Here is an 18,446-nt window from a genome sequence, read left to right on the forward strand (position 1 = left end):
AATAAACATAAGGTTATTTAAAGACAATCTATTGTATATCACATGGCTAAATAGTCAAGTTTAGCCAAAAGAGAAAACATCAACTTTATTTAAACTCCAACGAAAGTATTAATGGTTTTTAATTACCATACTTTTAAACATAAAGCAAGCTTCATTAGCAGATGAAATAAAAAAACAAAAGCTGTGTTTCCAACTTTCAATGATATTCACTGCCTGACTGAGGGACCTTACAGAGATGGGTGCATTTATTCTGAAATCATGTAAACCAATACTGTTACAGACAGAAGCCACTAAACTAATCGGTATTGTTGTGCACCTGAATTAAATTAGTTTTGACAAGCAAAAGGCTTGGAATACTTATGTAATCTTGACTTTCCTATTTTTTCTTTTCTGTTAACTACCTATTTACATCTATCTTTTTATTTTTTGCTTTGAATGTGTGGAGTAAGTTGTGTATGTACAAATATTAATTGCTACTTTAAAGCAATGATTGCAAGCTTTAAAGTACCATAATGTGAAAAAAAGGTCTGAATAATTTTGTGAGAAACTAGATGATTTGTCAGTGTTATCAACTTTTGCAAAAATAATTTCAGTCTTGTGAAATGAATAATGGCATAAATGAAAGATGAACGCTGTTCTGTATTCTCACGTTGCAGTGGTTCATCAGTATCTTTTATTCTAAATTTTTATGTACAGTACATAAGAGGTGGTAAATAAGAGGCGGCTATTTGGCTCACTTGGTAGTTAGTAGTTACTTAAAATACAAGATTCACATACATTTCTAGTGCCTTTAACATACAATATATTATATAAAAAAAAACATTTTTAGACTAACTGATTTAATTCACTCTTGACAAATTTGCTTGTTATAGCAATGCTCACATTGGCTTAATATGGAATGGAATGGATTAATGGCTGGTTGTGCCACAAAATAAATAAAAAACGGTTTAACAACTCCTAAGCACTTAAGCATACTGTGGTTTTTGTTAACACAAGTTTATCAGTGAAAAGACAACAGGTATTCTCAGAGTAGAACAGGCATGCCTTCCAATCAAAGACAGTCCCCCTTCCCTCCACGGAAAGACAGACAAATGTTTTCACTGCCTATTCAGTAGCTATTCGTAGGGAAATGCAGTGACGTCACCGCACAGGCGGGCACCTCCAATGTCAAGAGTAAGTGTTAAATATATTTAGCTGAAAAGCTGTACAACGCAAGAAATACTAAAACTAATATTAAAGTGCCCTTTTCCATTCAACGGGTGTTTGAGTAGATGTGTCCTATCTTCTGACAGTCGGTGTTGTGAATGTCTGTAGAGTGTATCTTATTTTTAGCATTATATTTTTATATTATATTCCCTATTAATCAAATTCTAAAAGTATGCTTTTAAATGCGCAGTGACATGGTCAGAAGGAGCAAGGGACATGTAAAACGTTTCCGAAATAACCACATGTAAGACATGTAAGAAATGTTTAGGGAGAAATGGAATACTGGTGTGTATTTTTTCTTTGAAATACAGTGCCAAGACCAGCCATACATGCCTTTATATAGCGCCTTTAAAGGTGGCTTCTCAAAGCACTTTACGGGATAAAAACAACAGAGCTGTTAAACCGGTTTTTATCTATTTTTCGGCACAGCCAGCCGGCTTCGAGTGGTATTAAATGCAACTTTTTTGTATAGATGACTTTGCCTATAGCTTTTTCACGAAACCTCACTGAAAACTATCAGTGAGCTAATTCTCTTTTTTTAAACCTCCGGTTTTTCACTGATGCATACAGTGTACATATACAGTACTACTGTTTGTGTTGCAGTACATGAATATAATTATATCGTTCTTTAGATACACCATTACATATTATATTCCCTATTAATCAAATTCTAAAAGTATGCTTGTTTACTCCGGTATCGAGCGTATTCCCAGAAAAGCTTAAAACTACCACTTTTTATACACGTTATTTCACATGTTAGTTAAAGACTTTGATGCTTAAAATGTTTAGGGAGAAATGGAATACTGGTCTGTATTTTTTCTTTAAAGTACCGAGACCAGCCATAGTTTACATAATACTGTATGTTTATGTTCCAAAATTAATATCGTTTATGGCTTTCACACGCATTATGCTCCTATTCTTTTTATGCTCAGCTACTAAAATTTCCCTTCAGTGGTAAAATTCCATATAAATATTCAATACTAAAACGTGCACAATAAGGCGCTATATTAAAATATTTTTTTTTTCCATTTACAAAGATGGTTACAAAGAATGTGGACCAGGGCAATACTTTGAGTTTACAGCTTGTCAAAGGTTATTCATTATTAATACTATTCGTAATGTCTTCGGTAAAGACTTTGATGGCGACAGCTCAAACATGAGAGGTTGAGCTTTATTAGCTCCACCTTGCGGAAATTCCGGATACTATTATTTTACTTGCGGTACCATGTGGTATTATGCGAGAATATACGGTATTATACGGTAACTTGAGTTACACCATGACATGCGCACCGCATAATAACGCGGTATCACCCGCTTGTTTTGAATGGCTGCATATGTATATGTATTTATAGCAGATTCTTCATTCTCTGGAAAAATATATTCTCTGATATACATTTCAAATCAGGTCTGTTTACATACAAGATAATGCTTTTTCCTAGTAAATTACAGAAGTATTTGGCAATAACAGAAGGGTTTAATTTTACTTGTTTTATAACATTTAGGACATTTCTCAATTCAATCAAAGTGGGATCTGCCGAAAATGATCTAAATGTTGTTTCTTATTCACACTGCTGAGGGTTAGTAGTGTCATTATTCCAATTCACATTTAATGTCCTAATGCTCCTGAGAACCATGTTCAAGATTTGCATTAGAGTCATTCAGAGCTCTAGATGCAGTCTGCCCTCTAGTGGTCTATATCAAAAGAGACTGCATGGCCTACTACAGATTTGTGTCTTCCTAAGATTTTGTAAGGTGTAGTGTTGTGGAAATCTTACATCCCAAATGTAAAAATCCTAAATCTACAACTTCTTTATACTTTAACCTTTAAATTGTTACATTTTAAGTAGTTTTACTGTAAACTACATACAATTAACAATACAAACAGACCACAAATCGAGCATTATTTATGTATTTAAATACCCTTAAGTTTGTATCGGAGTGAATTAACCTTTATTGCCCCTAAGGGAATTTGTCTTGCACATCAAGAGCTCATAGACATATAAAGTATATAACAATACAACAGTACAATATCAAACTACAAAAAAAACATTTAAACAACATTGCTCAATTAGAACTCAGTACTGCACGATTTAAATAAACAGCTTGTAAAGATCCTAAAAACAAGAATAGCCATAATAAGATCCCTACTTTCATTTTTTTCATTGTTCAACAAGTGAATACTTTTAGGTATAAAGGAAGTAGCTTCTCTCTTAGCCTTTGTACAAGGGATCTAGTACCTCCTCACACGGGGTATGAGAGAACATAAAAAAAGTGGATGAGAGGGATCATCTAAGATTTTATGTGTAAGATTAATGTTTCTCCATCAGACATGTTATTGAGTCCAAGAATGTGCCAGCAATCTTGCCACCGGACCCGATCATTTTGTTCAACTTATTATTGTCCTGTAAGGACAAGAAACCTCTCCAGCTCTGAATACAAAATGTAAGAATACTCTGATAAAAAAAAGTGTCAACATTGTGCTTTCTACACTAAACCTCCTAAACTTCCTTTGCTGCATCTTCAAATACTGTACCTTGCTTCTGTATTGGCAGTCCAAGTCAATTTACAATCAATAATAGTGCCAAGGTATTTATGTATATTAATTTACTCGGTTCCATCAAAAGTTATAGGCATCATAAGCATAGAACATTTCTTTCTAAAATCAATTGTCATTTTCTTTGTTCGCTTGTGTTTAAAAACAGTAAATTATCCTGAGAAAAAAATATATATTTCTGCTGTCTGTAACTGTTTTTATCAGCATTCGAAAGTCCAGCTGAGGCAACATCATCTACAAACTTAATAATCAAAACAGTTATGTGAGCTCCCTATAGATGTCCTTAGGTATTCCTTTTGTTTTCCCTGTAGAAGAGGCTCTGTCTTCTTCCCTATGGGATCCCTGAAGGAGTCTTAATACGCATTATATTTATAGGCATCTGTGAGGAATTTTCACCCTAGATTTGTCTATGCACATGTTAGTTCAGGGGAATCCCACAACCACAATGTCTCTTGGGGTCATATTTTATATTTTGACAGAAGATCTGTTTCTATGTGGAATGCAGTCTCTGTTTAGTCACACTGCATTTTTGAAAGTCTAAATGAGAAAAAGATTTCAGTTGGCATTTCTATTTAATTTCTAATGAGAATTACTATGAGAGGCCAAATGTACATTTAGTTACCAATGGATCAAAGATATTGATTTTCACCATGCTGTGTAACTTATTTGTGCTTCTCCAGTTTTTAGTAAAATTTCACTTTTGTAATTTGAGACTTATTTATTATCAGGACTTGCTTTTGATAGTTTAATGTAATATTTGTTTTTAAAAAGATTCCTGGAGCCAGGTTTCAGAGACTTCATTAAATGTTGTTGATTTATCACCATTGACATTTATTGTAAGAAAGCATCAATCAAGAAAACAGACTCATAATGGAGGTTTGTCATCATAAATCATTACTATGCTTCAATTCATTAGAATGATTTATAAAATTAATGTAAAATCAGTACACTAAGAGAAAAAGTTTATTTTTTACAGCTAAGACGCACAAGTTCTATATTTTCCAGGGAGCAGACGTCTTACATCAAGTGTTAGGGTTGGAAAACAGAGTACTGATATTGGTATTATTCAGCTTCAGTCTTTTTTCCTTTCTAAGCAAAATGAATAGTACTATTACATATGCATAAATAAAAAATAACAGTCATATTGACATTAATTTTTCCAAATATGTCTTTACACTCTCCTCTAATTAATGAGAAATGCATCTGATAATTAGATTTGGGAAAGGCATTAATTCATTTATGAAAAGGAAATAATTCAAACTTCTAAATCACTTTGTTTCAAATAATCCTAAAATTTCTTATATCAGTTTCTTTACTGGTTTGTACCTCATTTTGCAGTTTGTGCATGAAAGAACAAACATCTCTATTAAGCAGAATTAAGTAATGCATTTACAGCATACTATGCAAAAAATTGTTTTTTTAGTGTATTATAGTATTCATAACATTAACTGAGGTTCATTTCCAACTGATAAGGAAACATTTTCTCAAGATTCTGCTTCAAAACATAATGCATATACATTACTGAATTTTAGTTTTGTGAAGAGGTGATGCAGCATAGGAAATACAATATGTTAAATATGTACTGTATTTGTGACAAATTGTATTTTAAAATTCACATTTAACAACTGCACTAAATTCTGTATTAAATGGGGAACCTTCTGAAGAACCTTCCAATGCTGAAAGATGAAACTATAAGTAAGGTTTATGAATTACAAACGAACTACATCATCTACTGCTCGTAGTCTTACCGTCAGGGTTGGCACAGATGAAGACTCGGACACTCCTGCCAGTCGGTATATGGTGAGGAGAGACAGCAAGGACATTCCCACCGAGGGCCGCTCTGCGGAGTGCAGAGTCCCGGGGACAGGGCAACCTGCTACCCACTCCTGTTGGCCACATGAGCGACGATTTCCAGTGCAAATCTAGACATACAGAAATGTATATAGTCTACAGAAATAACAGTCGATTGTGTATATTTTAAAAGCTTCAGTTAAAGCACCCCATGAGTTTCTTACCAGCGATGTGTTAATTCAAAGTCACGGTTTTGCGAGTATTTGCATCGGATTGCCTTGATACTTAATACTTCGTTGGAAAAAAAAAGCGAAATTCTCCCTTTGGCTGTGAAACTGAATTAATCGGAGAAAATCGTAACGAAATTGACTGCACATTTGATGCCATCCAGACAAAGACTGACAACGACTGTTTCAAATCTCGATGAAAGCAGATGCAGTTAAGTACGCGACGTCTCTGAATCGCGTTTTCTAGTGTAGATATATCCTGAGGTAATGGTTACCAAACATCAGAAAAAAAAAACAAGCAGCATCTACTCAAACGCCCCCTTGGCAATAACAGGCTGGAAAATATAAGAGCGGATACGCCTCGCAGTGTCTATAGGCGTTTGCAGACAATTGTTCTCATATAAACCTTGTTCACGGTAATCTGAGCGTTGTCATTTCAGATAAAATCAAAGATCTCATAAACGTAGTAAAGAAATAAACAAGAATAATATGAATTAAAATGAATGAAAGCACTAAGGAACGCACCCCTCCGCAGATTTAATGAAAGAAATCTTGCGACCGGCAGCGGAACCAACCTCTCCTGTGGAAAAGAAATCCTGACTGATAGCTCTGAAACCTTTCTTGGTGGTAGAATACTGCAGGTCTTATAGCATATCCTGAGTCATGAAGATTTCAGTGGACCGGGTTCAGAAAGTGACGCTACTGTCCATTTCGCTGCAAACCACACAGGGTTTTCTACCACTTGGGAGAGTTTTCAAAAACTGCAGGAAAAATGCGACTGGACCAATTTTCACGGGAAAACGGGAAACCGATTTAAATTAATACATTAATCTCAAAAGCATCGCTGGAAACGTTACACCTGTAAAATATACTCTTAATCCGCATAAAACATATTATCTTTGGTTGTACATAAATCAAAACAGTTTTTATTGGGGTAGAAAGTCTAGAAAGCTAAAACACAGCTAAAATACACGAATTTTTTTATTTCAAGAAGCAAATTTCAAACCAAATAGTTAAAAACCAACCGAGTGATAAATAATAAATACATGTTAGGATAAATGTGCTAAACAAATTAAGTTAAACAAATTAAAATAAAACAATAACGAATAGCTTTATACATATAAAGTACAAAAAACAGGCAGGAGGCCATTGCATAAAAACACTTTTCTCATCCCCGCTGGTAAAAGCACGAGAAGATCCTAAATACAGAATTAGTCAATTGATAATGTCACACACTGTTTATGTTTAATATAAAAATCAATAAAGAATATGCGTAACTTACGGATGTGCCGATTCAAGATGCAATTTGAGCATTGTGCCACGAGCTAATCAGTATAAATGCTTTAAGCTGCTTCAGCGCCACATGTGCACCCAGCAGGTACTCGGCGTGTTAAAGGAAGCTGGCATTCACGGGGGATGTATTACCTGGGGATCTAACCTTTATTTTAGGAATTAAATATACACTATTAATCTTTGTATTCATATATTATCAAATTAAATGTGAAGACTACTTGTCAAGAACCTAACAACATGTTATATTTTTTAATTAAAAAAACGCTTTCAAGAGTTTACTTCCTTGGTGCTATCTAGAAAAAGAAATTTATAAAAGTAATTTTTCCATGGAATTATTACATTCATAGTGCTCTAGAGACACAGAAAAGATGAAGGAAGGGTGGGTACAACACTATGCATCAAAAAGAGCATTCAGGAACATACACATAACCAAAATTAATCAAAGGTCTGAGGATTTATACCAGTTAGATTTATAACCCATATAAATGGGTCAAAAGGATAGTGCTAGGAATGGAGAATATTAAACACCACCACATTCAGAATTTAATCATGATTATACATTGTAAAAAGTATTTCTATATATATAAAGGGAAAGACAAATGTACATATATTAGAAATGTCATTGGACAGAAAAGAAAACTGAATGGAGGCTAAAATAAGTTTTTTTTTATCTGATGTGAATAAAAGCACTGGCTTTGTACCTTAAGGCTAAATTTGTGTCTGTTTTCCTGAATGCCACCCACCTGTCTCATTATGGCACACCAACCCCGGGGTGTTACACAAAGAAGAGCCTGGCTCAGGCTGAAGAAGGGCAAAATCATATATGTTCAGGTGGGTAGCTGCGTCAGCATGCGTAGGCTGCAAAGGAACAAGTTATAGTTTTATTCCATGCCGAAAAGAAAAGAAAGAAAACAACGTTTCGGCCGTGAAGGTATATTGTATATATTGTAACGTGATGGGTTCGGCGAGGATAGAGACAGGAACTCAGGCTCTTGTTAAATGAGTTAAATGAGAACACAGCGCTTTATTAATCAGACATGCGTCCGGTTCAGCAATCACGGGAGAGGGAGAGAAAGACGCAGTCTACGTCACACTGGCGTCAATTCGGGTACAGTTACATGGATGGGGTGGTAATTGGGTACATGTATAAAAGGGGTGCAAAACCAGCGAAACTATTTACATGAGTTTGGGCGATCTCGCGACTATGTACACCGGTTCCACAATTGGTTAGCGCACTGGCCAGTGGCTCTCCTAGTCCCCGCCCTGGCCACTACTACTCCTGTCCTGCCCCTCGTCGTGCACCCCAGCCGGGCCCTCTTCGGCCGCAATGCCAAGCGAGGGTGCTACAATATTAAGTAGTATTAGCATGGACGAGGCATGAATGCTACAGGTATTAGAAATACATATGATGAATAAATTACCTTATTCTACCGCGTATACTTAAGGAAGCAAGAAGTTATTCAAATGCCATTAACAAAACCCTTGTCACAGCTGTTCAAGAGACAGGGGCAGTACCTACTAACACAAGCAACGAAACCCAGCACATTCATTAGTGCTCTGTTAGTGGCAGTTTGTGCCATTGAAAGCAGGTTCCGAGCTGCTTTTGTTCCCAACATATAGAGCCTTATTTGTCAGGTAATCACATTACTTTAACATTAGTAACACACTCTGGATAGTTAATGAATAACAACGTCTGCAATTTGGTTTCTCAGTCTGTCCTTTGGTGGATGTTTTTCATTTGAATAACAATATTTTGGGGGTAATTTGTGTTAATAGTAAAATTAAATTGGCCTGAAATATAATATCAAATGTAACCACAATTGTTGCCATTTTATCCTTAATGCAACTGTTTTATAATGTTACTTAAATTTTTTTAACAAAAGATTTAATTGGCGTGTCATAAACCAGCCCAGTGGGCAAAAGACGTATAATATACGTCTATTAAACGCATAACTTAGACGTCTAAATGTGGTCTACAATTCGTCTAGAATGAAATTCTAATATACGTCTAAAGTTATACGTCAATTATACGTCTATGTTTAGACGTTCATTATACATAAATGGTTGGAGTTCTATTATACGGATACATTTAGAGGACTATTATACATATATGGTTGGAGTTCCGGATAACTTTAGAGGACTATTATACGTATATGTTTAGAGGTCTATTATACGGATAACTTTAGACGTCTATTATACGTATATGGTTAGAGGTCTATTATACGGATAACTTTAGACGTCTATTATACGTATATGGTTAGAGGTCTATTATACGTATATGGTTAGAGGTCTATTATACGGATAACTTTAGAGGTCTATTATACGTATATGGGTAGAGGTCTATTATACGGATAACTTTAGAGGTCTATTATACGTATATGGGTAGAGGTCTATTATACATCAAAGATAGGTTTTATAGGTGTAGAAACAAGTAAACCAAGCCAATGATTTGGTTTAGAAATTTATTCTGAAAATACACATTCACACCTGAAAAATTAAATTATACATTGTATGCAATCAATCAACTTCAGCTACAAATTCTGGTAACATCAATATACAGTATAGTAATGACAAACACAAACTAATTACATTAACACACTATCTAACTCAAAACCACATTTTGATTCAAATATAAATTTTAAAATGTACAACTTTATTTATTTATCCAAATTCTTTTCAGTGTCCAGATCTCCTGGCCCCCTGCCTTGCATATGCATTCTTCAAGTAACGCATTGCGTGCTCCTTTATATCTTTTTCTTTCGATGTAGGGTGGGACTTCAGCGCGGCAGCTAGGAGAAAATTATATAATATTACTACTCAAATAAATGATGGTTAATATCTACTTGAGTATAATCTCAAAAATGAACCATTAAGGTTTACTAAGCTCAAAGCGGAAATAAACGGATAAAATGTGGCTTGCATCACAGCAATTGAGTAATAAAGTCTGTCCTAATTAAAAAGTACCCAAAGTTTGAAAGTACAACATAGAATAGGAGTACCTTTAATTACTCTATAAAGATTTGTGTCTCCCAGGCCTCTCTTTTGTTGTTTATCTTTTCGGTTTGTGCCAGCGAAGTTGAATTCTGTCATCAGTTCATTTGTCATAAGTCTGAAAACCAAATTTTCACTGAGTTTAGACATTTTTTCAAGTGAGTTTCCACTCAACATTTATTTACTCAAATATTTAGGATCAAATGTAGTACTGTAATCCTTATATTTTAAAAGACAATTTTGCAGTTTTACACCTTGCACATTCAGTGGTTAACACATAGGTATCTATAAGCTCAATTCTGTGGATATGTTAATTTGATCGAAGTAAAAATTTAATGTAAAAACATTTTAAAAAATCAATAAGCAATACCTTGACAAGACTGTGAAAACACTCTCTCTGACATTACTGCCGCCTACTCTCTGAAGTTGGTTTATCTGGAAATAATATTATATTAGAAATAATATTAGAAGCTATTTTTACTACTAGATCTTCATTAATCAACTAATCAGACATACCCATTTACACATTCATGGAACAAACACATTTTCACGTATTAACTGCACTTTTTTGCAGTATTATCTCAGTCTAAAAATACAAGGTGACCATTTTTCAAAGTAAAAAAAAATTGTAGTAACTTTTTAGAACATGAAAACACATTATTTTGCCATTAAAGGATAAGCAAGATTATACATTATAAACTAAAAATATGAACTTATGCCAGAGATGGATCATATTAATCAAATGTAGGCTATAAAATTATGACCCATCTGAAACCTAGAATATTGGTAGTGAATATTTTCTACACCACAGTGAGAATATAATATCATACCAGCAGGTTTTGATTGTCCATGCTGTCAAGTGGTTGCTCATATGCACAGAACTCTTCCATTGTGGTCAGCCTCCTGATGTGGAATTGGGAGTCCACCGGTTCCGTGGACCTACCCAAACGCCTCAATTCATCCCTCATCTCTATCAGGAGGCCCAATACCCGCTTCTGAAACTCTGAAATAATTTACATTTTATGTCAGCATTTAAAAGGAATTGGGTTAGGATTTTCTTACACTTTTGTCACATTAGCATTACTGTAGTGTTGCTAATGTGCTACATGCAATTTATAATCTTAAAAATAAAAAATTCCCACATCTGTAGTTCATTTTAACTGTACTTACTTCCTTCTGAAAGAGGATATTTCTCTCTTTTCTCTTCTGGTCTGGACATGGTCTTCTGCCTGGGAGACTCTGAAAAGAATTCAGTTATGGAAAACATTTACTTTATCACATAACTTAATATTTCAATTTAGTCATTTAGTTTGTCATAGAACTTCATCTCAATTTCATAGAGTAATTAGATGTAGGCAAAAAATGTAGTAATACCTTCAGGAATGTTGAAGCCAGAACTCGGCACCGTTTTTTTCCTTGGGGAGGTTCTCACCTTTGATGGTTGGGCTTCAATAACATAAAAAATGGTGTTAACTTGTCTTTAAATATGATTGATGATGGTTATCTTCTGAGTACATTAAGAAAACATTTTAACTTTAATTCCAATAACCTACCTTTAAACATACTTGAACAGCTGAGTGAGCTCTGGGAGACACTCTTCCTAGGAGAGAATCTCAGTTTGGGGGGTGGCACTGGCAGCTTCGGTGGCTTCTTCTTTTCTAAACAGAAAAAATATGGCAGTAAAATATTTCATATCAAATTAAATTATTTAATCAACTTTATCTGTAACTTTTTACAATGAATTTATTTCCTTTACTTTGTGAACTTTGAAGGGAGAGAAACTGACTTACTTGGAGTAGCAGCATCAGAATCAAAGTCTGTAATATAATAGAAAATTATCATATTTCAATATAATACTGAAAATTAGTTTAACATAGAATAAGCTAACCAACATTTTTAGCAATTTCCATTATCAACAAATCTGATAAGATTTTTAACATTTTCATACAGAACACCTTTCAAAATGACTTATTTTAAAGAGTTGTAAAAAAAATCAATAACAAGGTACAAGCTAAATGAGGCATCAGTTGATATTAAGAACTGTTTAAAAATATAGCTATTGAGATTGAGATTGTTACTTTTACATACCATCAACGTAATCGGAGAACACCCGCTTCTTACTTTTGCGTTTTGGATTGGGTGTCTCATCCTCGTCTTCAGCATCCGTAACAGAGGTGGTTAAATCAAAGTGATCACACTCTGATTTCTTGTCTACAAATAATTATATTTACATTACATATGATCAAATATGAAAAGGGTATTGTTGCACTAATACATGTACATAGACAGTTACTGTAAATATTCAATCGGAATTTATAATAATAAACAGGAATTTGCTCTTATTTTCAAAGAAAGCTATACCTGATGTATGTTTAACTTTAATGAGCTTGAAGGTAACCCAAGTATCTTTATTAGGGTTGGCCTTCTCTTTGTATAGTTTTGTGGCCTGCTTTGGATCATTCGGCCACCACACATACTCTCTTCGAGCATCCACCCAGTTTGAGGGCAAGACTCCCTCAACCTCCCCCTCCTGCTCTATCCAAACTGCACGTGTCCACATCACCTGAAACAGACATACACATTTTAATTTTGAGTCTTAATTCAGATTGTGGTGCTGATTACTAAACTTGTGTTCGCTTATAATGATTATACTCAATAAAAACACATAATTCAATAATAAACATTCTGCTTTATTTGTACATTTGTAGTTAGATGGTATTCACTACATGCAATTCCTCACAAACTTTAAAATTTAAACTTCACCATGAGAAAAGAGCAGACTGAAGCATCCTGTGTGAATCAAAGTTGCAACTTCTTCATGGAACAGGATTATGTTCTATGCCATGAAGAAGAGGGAAAAGGACATAACCAGCACCATATGGGAGACACACTACTTTTCTGTGCAACTCTTTTACAGAGAGGAATTTCTCCCTTGCATGCACCTCCAGACTATTAACATATACAATATTAAGCAGTTTTGACTCACATGGTTCAGTGAAGAAGTTACAAGTCTGAGTCTGTCGTACAACATCACATAGAAGACTTCTGTCTGCTCTTTTCTCCTTCACAAATGCAAAGTCCTCATTATCCAACAGGAAACAACAGTCTTTTTGTCTTGACGAAATATACATCCGTGAACCAGATGCTTCACAGTTGCTCTGAACTCTTTCCTTCTCCTTCATTCTCTTTACTACTTGAGCTATAGGGTTATGACTGTTCCGCACTAGTTTCTGCAAGGACTGTAAAAAGTTTTCAAATGGGAATGCAGATACATAATTTAAGGAACAATTAAATTGTACCACATCCTGATGTAGATGTCTCAAACTGTGCACATTATATACAACAAATGTTGGTCCATACAAATGCTGAGCATTGTCAACAAAGGTATCAAGCAGTTTTTGGACATAGTTGAGATAGGCATTTCTCTTTCTTTCGTCCGAGTCCAACATAATGGAAAGAGCAACTGTTAGCATCAGAAAATGGGTGTATAGTTCCTTTGATACAACATTACGAAGCACAATGGGGCCTGTATACAAAAGGAACTGGCGGAACTCTGTAGCCTTCCATCTGTCAAGCTCTGAGAGGGATCTTGGCTGTCTAGCAAATTCCCCAGGCATCTTTCCGCTAAGAATTTCCAAATTATCAGAAATTTCTTTCCTCTGCCTGACAGACAGTCGACATTTAGGTGGTCCTTGCTTTAAGAAAATAAGAATTCTCTTGCCAACACCAAGACAAGCTAGATGCATGTAGTCAAGGGAGAATTGGCTTATGCACCCAATTCCAGCAGCAGCTAAGGGAGAAAGTCTTTGTTGGTGTTCCTTGTACTCAAAGTTCTTGAATTGTTCATCTGTACGATCATTACATGCCTCATCCCCTGTGAAAACAACTCTTCCCTCCCAGCTCCCTTTAATTTTGCATCTTTCGCAGCCAAAGTACGAATTGTGTCCTTTGCAGCATTTCAGATATGAGCGTGCAGGGGCATCACATATAAAAGCCTTCACAGTAACATGAAATACTCTATCTTCAAAGTGAATGCCATTATTGGTGAGTAACTTTAACTCCTCTAAAAAGTCACTCACATAATCATCAACTGATTCAGGCTTGGACCCTCCACAAAATAATGCTACAATGAAAGGCTGGAATTGGTGAAAAGAGCACAAAATAGGCCAAAATTGCACAGATGTAGATTTGAAGAGGGGAACTCCATCAACATTGATACACAGGTCTACAGAATGCATGCCTTCTTGGAATGTTTTAGAAGAAGATATGTTTTTCAGGATTCCTTTCTTTAATCCAAAGTAAATGTACTGACCACCGCATTTATCACTGATTTGCACTTTATTAGGTGTTTGTAGGAGAGTCCTGCAATCCTTTGGAAGCTTGTGCCCCTGACGTCTCAATATCTCCAATAAATCATTGAAACACTGTCTTTTACAACCATGCTTTGCAGACCAAGCTACAAGTTCGGTAGATAGATTTGGCCTTGCTGGGTCAGTCTGTGCCTCATCTACAAGGTCAGTAGATTCAGGACTGGGGTCAGTTACATCAGATTCATCAGAGTCAGAAATTTCAACCTCATTCAAGATTTCTTCTTCAGAAGTAATAACTTCTTCAGTGTACCCATAGTCATTTGAATCCTGGTGTGTAATGTCATCACTGACACAAGCACCCATATCACCAGAGGACTGTTCCACATTCTCGTCCGTGGTGTCATCTATGTGAAAACTGTCATCTTGATCATCACTGCTGGATTCTGCAAGAGCATTTAGCTCTGCACGTCGCTTCCTCCATCGGGATAAATAGTGCTTTGACATAAAGTCTGATTTGGTGTGCCCCCTGCGTGCTGATGTGCACCTACAGATAACTGTAACACATGCAAATAAACAGTAAATAAACAGTGACTGTTGTATGTAAGGTACTATAAGGACGATGTAATATAAAAGGAAATGGTATCAACTTTTCTTAAGAAAATATAAATAGAAATATTGTCATTCAAAGAAATCAACATATAATTACATTTTTTTTCAGGCAGGTGGCAAGACCCCCTCGCGAAACTCCTGTATGCAAAGCTGTGTAAATAAATTACATACATTGATAATACATCGCGGCTATGTGCCCCCTGCTATGTGCTGATGTGCAATTTTAACGCATACAGTTAGTAAGGATCGGTCACTGTTATTATATACAGTATAATGACATTATGGAAAAGGATTGGGAACAGGCCTGGCGTCACGGGGGGAGGAGTGTCGTCCCTTCAGTTTTGGGCAAAAGGATTTACTTAACTTAACTTGTGCCATAAAAAAATAGTTGTACTTTGTCAATGGTCAGACAACACTAAATGACACTAACAGTCACTCGGACAGTTTGATGTGCAGGAGGGCTCTCCGTCCAGGAACTGCACATATCAGTGTCGTTATTGAGTGTCAACATTACGATCCTGTTTGCTCAGCTGGACCGATTCCTTGCAGTAGTTTATCATTATACTTAAAATCTTTATATAACTAGGACTAGTTATAGCAGTCTGTGCTTTCTGTTGGTTTTACAACATTTTTTTCTTAACGATTCAGAACGTCCATGTAGCTGCAAAAATGAACACTTATGGTACTTTTCGCTCCAGGCAATACAAACCGTGAGAGTGACGAAAAATGTGAAACTGAACTTCATCGCAAATACCAGATTGCTAGTCGTTATCTTCTATCATGAAGCACTAATCAATGGCATAGCTGCGAGATTTCATTTGGGTAGCTGCACCATACAGATCTGTTTCAACCGAAATATCACTCCCCCCTCAGAATTTCAGACGCCCCCCTACAGATTTTTCCCCGGGCACCACGCACTGATGGGGGACGGGGTGTCAAGGAAATGGTATCAACTTTTGTCAAGAAAATAAAAATTGAAACTCTATAGGCACTCAAACATTTTACTGTTTTTTTTCAGGCAGGTGGCAAGACCCCCTCAGCAAAACCCTTGTATGCCAAGCTGTGGGCATTGATTCGTCGAATATACGTATATTTACGGCGAAATTACGTCTATACGTATATATACGTCGCCTCGACGTATAATCAACGTCGAATTGCAACCGTAAAATCGACGACATGAATAAACGCATATATAACGTCGAAAACACATCTAACACAGTGCCTGAGGCTTTTTACTGTATGTATCGTGTGTGCCGCAACTAGGAGTATACGGCACTCTGCACAGTGCACGAAGTAAATTATTTTCGCAGTAATTAATTTACACGTGTATAATAAATATAGTAAATATAATAAATTAATTACTGCGAAAATAATTTACTTCGTGCACTGTGCAGAGTGCCGTATACTCCTAGTTGCGGCACACACGATACATACAGTAAAAAGCCTCAGGCACTGTGTTAGATGTGTTTTCGACGTTATATATGCGTTTATTCATGTCGTCGATTTTACGGTTGCAATTCGACGTTGATTATACGTCGAGGCGACGTATATATACGTATAGACGTAATTTCGCCGTAAATATACGTATATTCGACGAATCAATGCCCACTGGGAGGTTCTGAAGGGCCAGTGGATAGCTTTACATTGAAGTGAGGTCTTAATGACCTAAACAAGCCTATTACTGCCTTAATTGGACCAAATTAATCAGCATTTTTCCAGCTCTACAGTTACAGGTGCTTTAAAAAAACCTTCAGGCACAGTGTCCTAGGAAACAAAATGACTAAACAAGTGGATAGAATAGCAGTGTTACACAGATTTAAACACGTTTCTTCATTGTCACAATGATGTGGTTCCCTTTTTTAAACTCATTTGTTTTTCAAGTAATCTGTTTTCTTTTAACAAGTTATTCTTAGCTGTGCAGTTGATGAGCATGTAATATAACACTCTAAGGAAAGACAATATTAGACATTAGAAAGATCTTTTTGTAGAAAACTGAAGGCAATATAAGCAAAAGGATGTGAAAAAGAAGCATCTACCAGATGTGAAGCTTATCACTGAAGGAGTGACACAATAACTAGAAATAAATATCAAACTATATTATTTTAAGTACTCATAAGATCACTGTGTTCTTTTTTTTGTAGAAGACTAGCATTTTCTAATTAGTGATGTTATAACTACAGCTTACAATGGAAACCCATTTAACATGCAGATTCCATAATGAAATTATGGTATGAAGAGGGAGCAGTTATATTTTGTTTTTTAATTACATTTTTAATTAACTTTAATATCTGAAGTGAAATTAACTATTCAATATATTTGAAACTTTTTAAATTAAATAGAAAACATTGATGGTCAAAAACAGCTTTACAAATAAAATGCATATGCATTACACATAACTTATTGGTTCCAATACTGATGTTGTATTTTAGTACTTTTCAGTATATATATTTGTGTATATTTTTCTTTTATATTGCTTCTTAATCTAGCTGGAGATTGTATGGTAAAGGTGAATTTAAAAAGGTTAATGGAGCATTAGTTACTGTATTCTACATGACTACTGTTATTGGAGCTGGAGGAGACAGATTTTGTCATGTTCTGCTTATTTTTTCAGAGAACAAATGAACCAAAATAACATGCTTTATGAAAAAGCATCCCATTAAGACAGCTTTCATTATGTACAATTGTAAGAGCTGCACTGACATAAACTGTATTGATTTTGGACATAATGAGATCACACAAAGATATTGATATTCTAGTGCTATTTGTATCAGTATGTTATCCCCAGAAACTCTGTTGCATATACATTAGATAATCACTGTCTTTCAGGCTTACAAAAAACAGATTCTCAGCTCTCCATTTGACATCTTTCTCAGTGATCTTTCAGACATACTTACAGGAGAAAGGCTAGACTGGTGAGCTACTTAAGTGAGTGCCCACTCAGCAGCTTCCTAACCCCATCTGTTTTCCTGCTTTTCTTTTCATCTTTCCAATTATCACTTCTAAAGCACTAGGGTTTGCTGAACACTTGCAGTGTTACTTTTCTGGTTTAGGTGTTAAATGGACATTGGAGTGCTTGCAAAAGAAGAGGTTTAAACATGATTTTTTAATTGTTTTAACCATAGAAACAATTCACTTTGAAAATATACAATGTTAAGATGTCATAGTCTTAAATGATTCTTGCAAATAACACAATATACGATAATGAGAAAAATAAACATAATGAAATAAACAACAATAATAAAACTAAGCATGCCAACAACTTGGAAACGATTGACAAAATGGCAACACAACCAGTTGTTAAGTAATGAGTGAGACATTATTTTTTGGCATTCTAATCTAATCAGGTTTTTAAAATTAAGTTTTAAAATAAATGATATGTTACCTCAGCTGATAATGTAATCTCCAAATTTACTGTTGCCTACAAGCCTTGAAAGATAGTAATTTTATTACAAAAGTCGAGGAGGG

The 18,446-nt window shown here is 35.3% G+C and overlaps 1 protein-coding gene and 1 long non-coding RNA gene across 6 annotated transcripts in view; both read right to left on the reverse strand.

The window, feature by feature from the left end:
- The window catches only part of nwd2 (NACHT and WD repeat domain containing 2), a 211,979-nt gene extending 204,821 nt beyond the window's left edge, over window positions 1-7,158 (reverse strand). Inside the window, exons 1-2 of one of the 5 annotated variants that reach the window (XM_088627888.1) lie at window positions 7,061-7,158; window positions 5,509-5,682 (exon numbers count right to left, since the gene is read on the reverse strand). In XM_088627888.1, the coding sequence (XP_088484014.1) occupies window positions 5,509-5,659 (151 nt within the window). In that variant the 5' untranslated portion in view covers window positions 5,660-5,682; window positions 7,061-7,158. The other 4 variants (XM_088627905.1, XM_088627881.1, XM_088627897.1 and 1 more) reach the window with 4 other exon arrangements.
- Window positions 7,159-11,615: 4,457 nt separating this feature from the next.
- On the reverse strand, window positions 11,616-14,738 carry LOC148677889 (uncharacterized). The gene is made up of 4 exons (XR_015935739.1): window positions 12,424-14,738; window positions 12,151-12,273; window positions 11,853-11,879; window positions 11,616-11,720 (listed from the first exon to the last, which is right to left on the reverse strand). It is a non-coding gene; the product is annotated as an uncharacterized LOC148677889 (long non-coding RNA).
- Window positions 14,739-18,446: the final 3,708 nt, after the last annotated feature.

This window comes from Lepisosteus platostomus, chromosome 1 (assembly GCF_059453375.1).
Source record: "Lepisosteus platostomus isolate fLepPlt1 chromosome 1, fLepPlt1.hap1, whole genome shotgun sequence".
Taxonomy (NCBI): domain Eukaryota; kingdom Metazoa; phylum Chordata; class Actinopteri; order Semionotiformes; family Lepisosteidae; genus Lepisosteus; species Lepisosteus platostomus.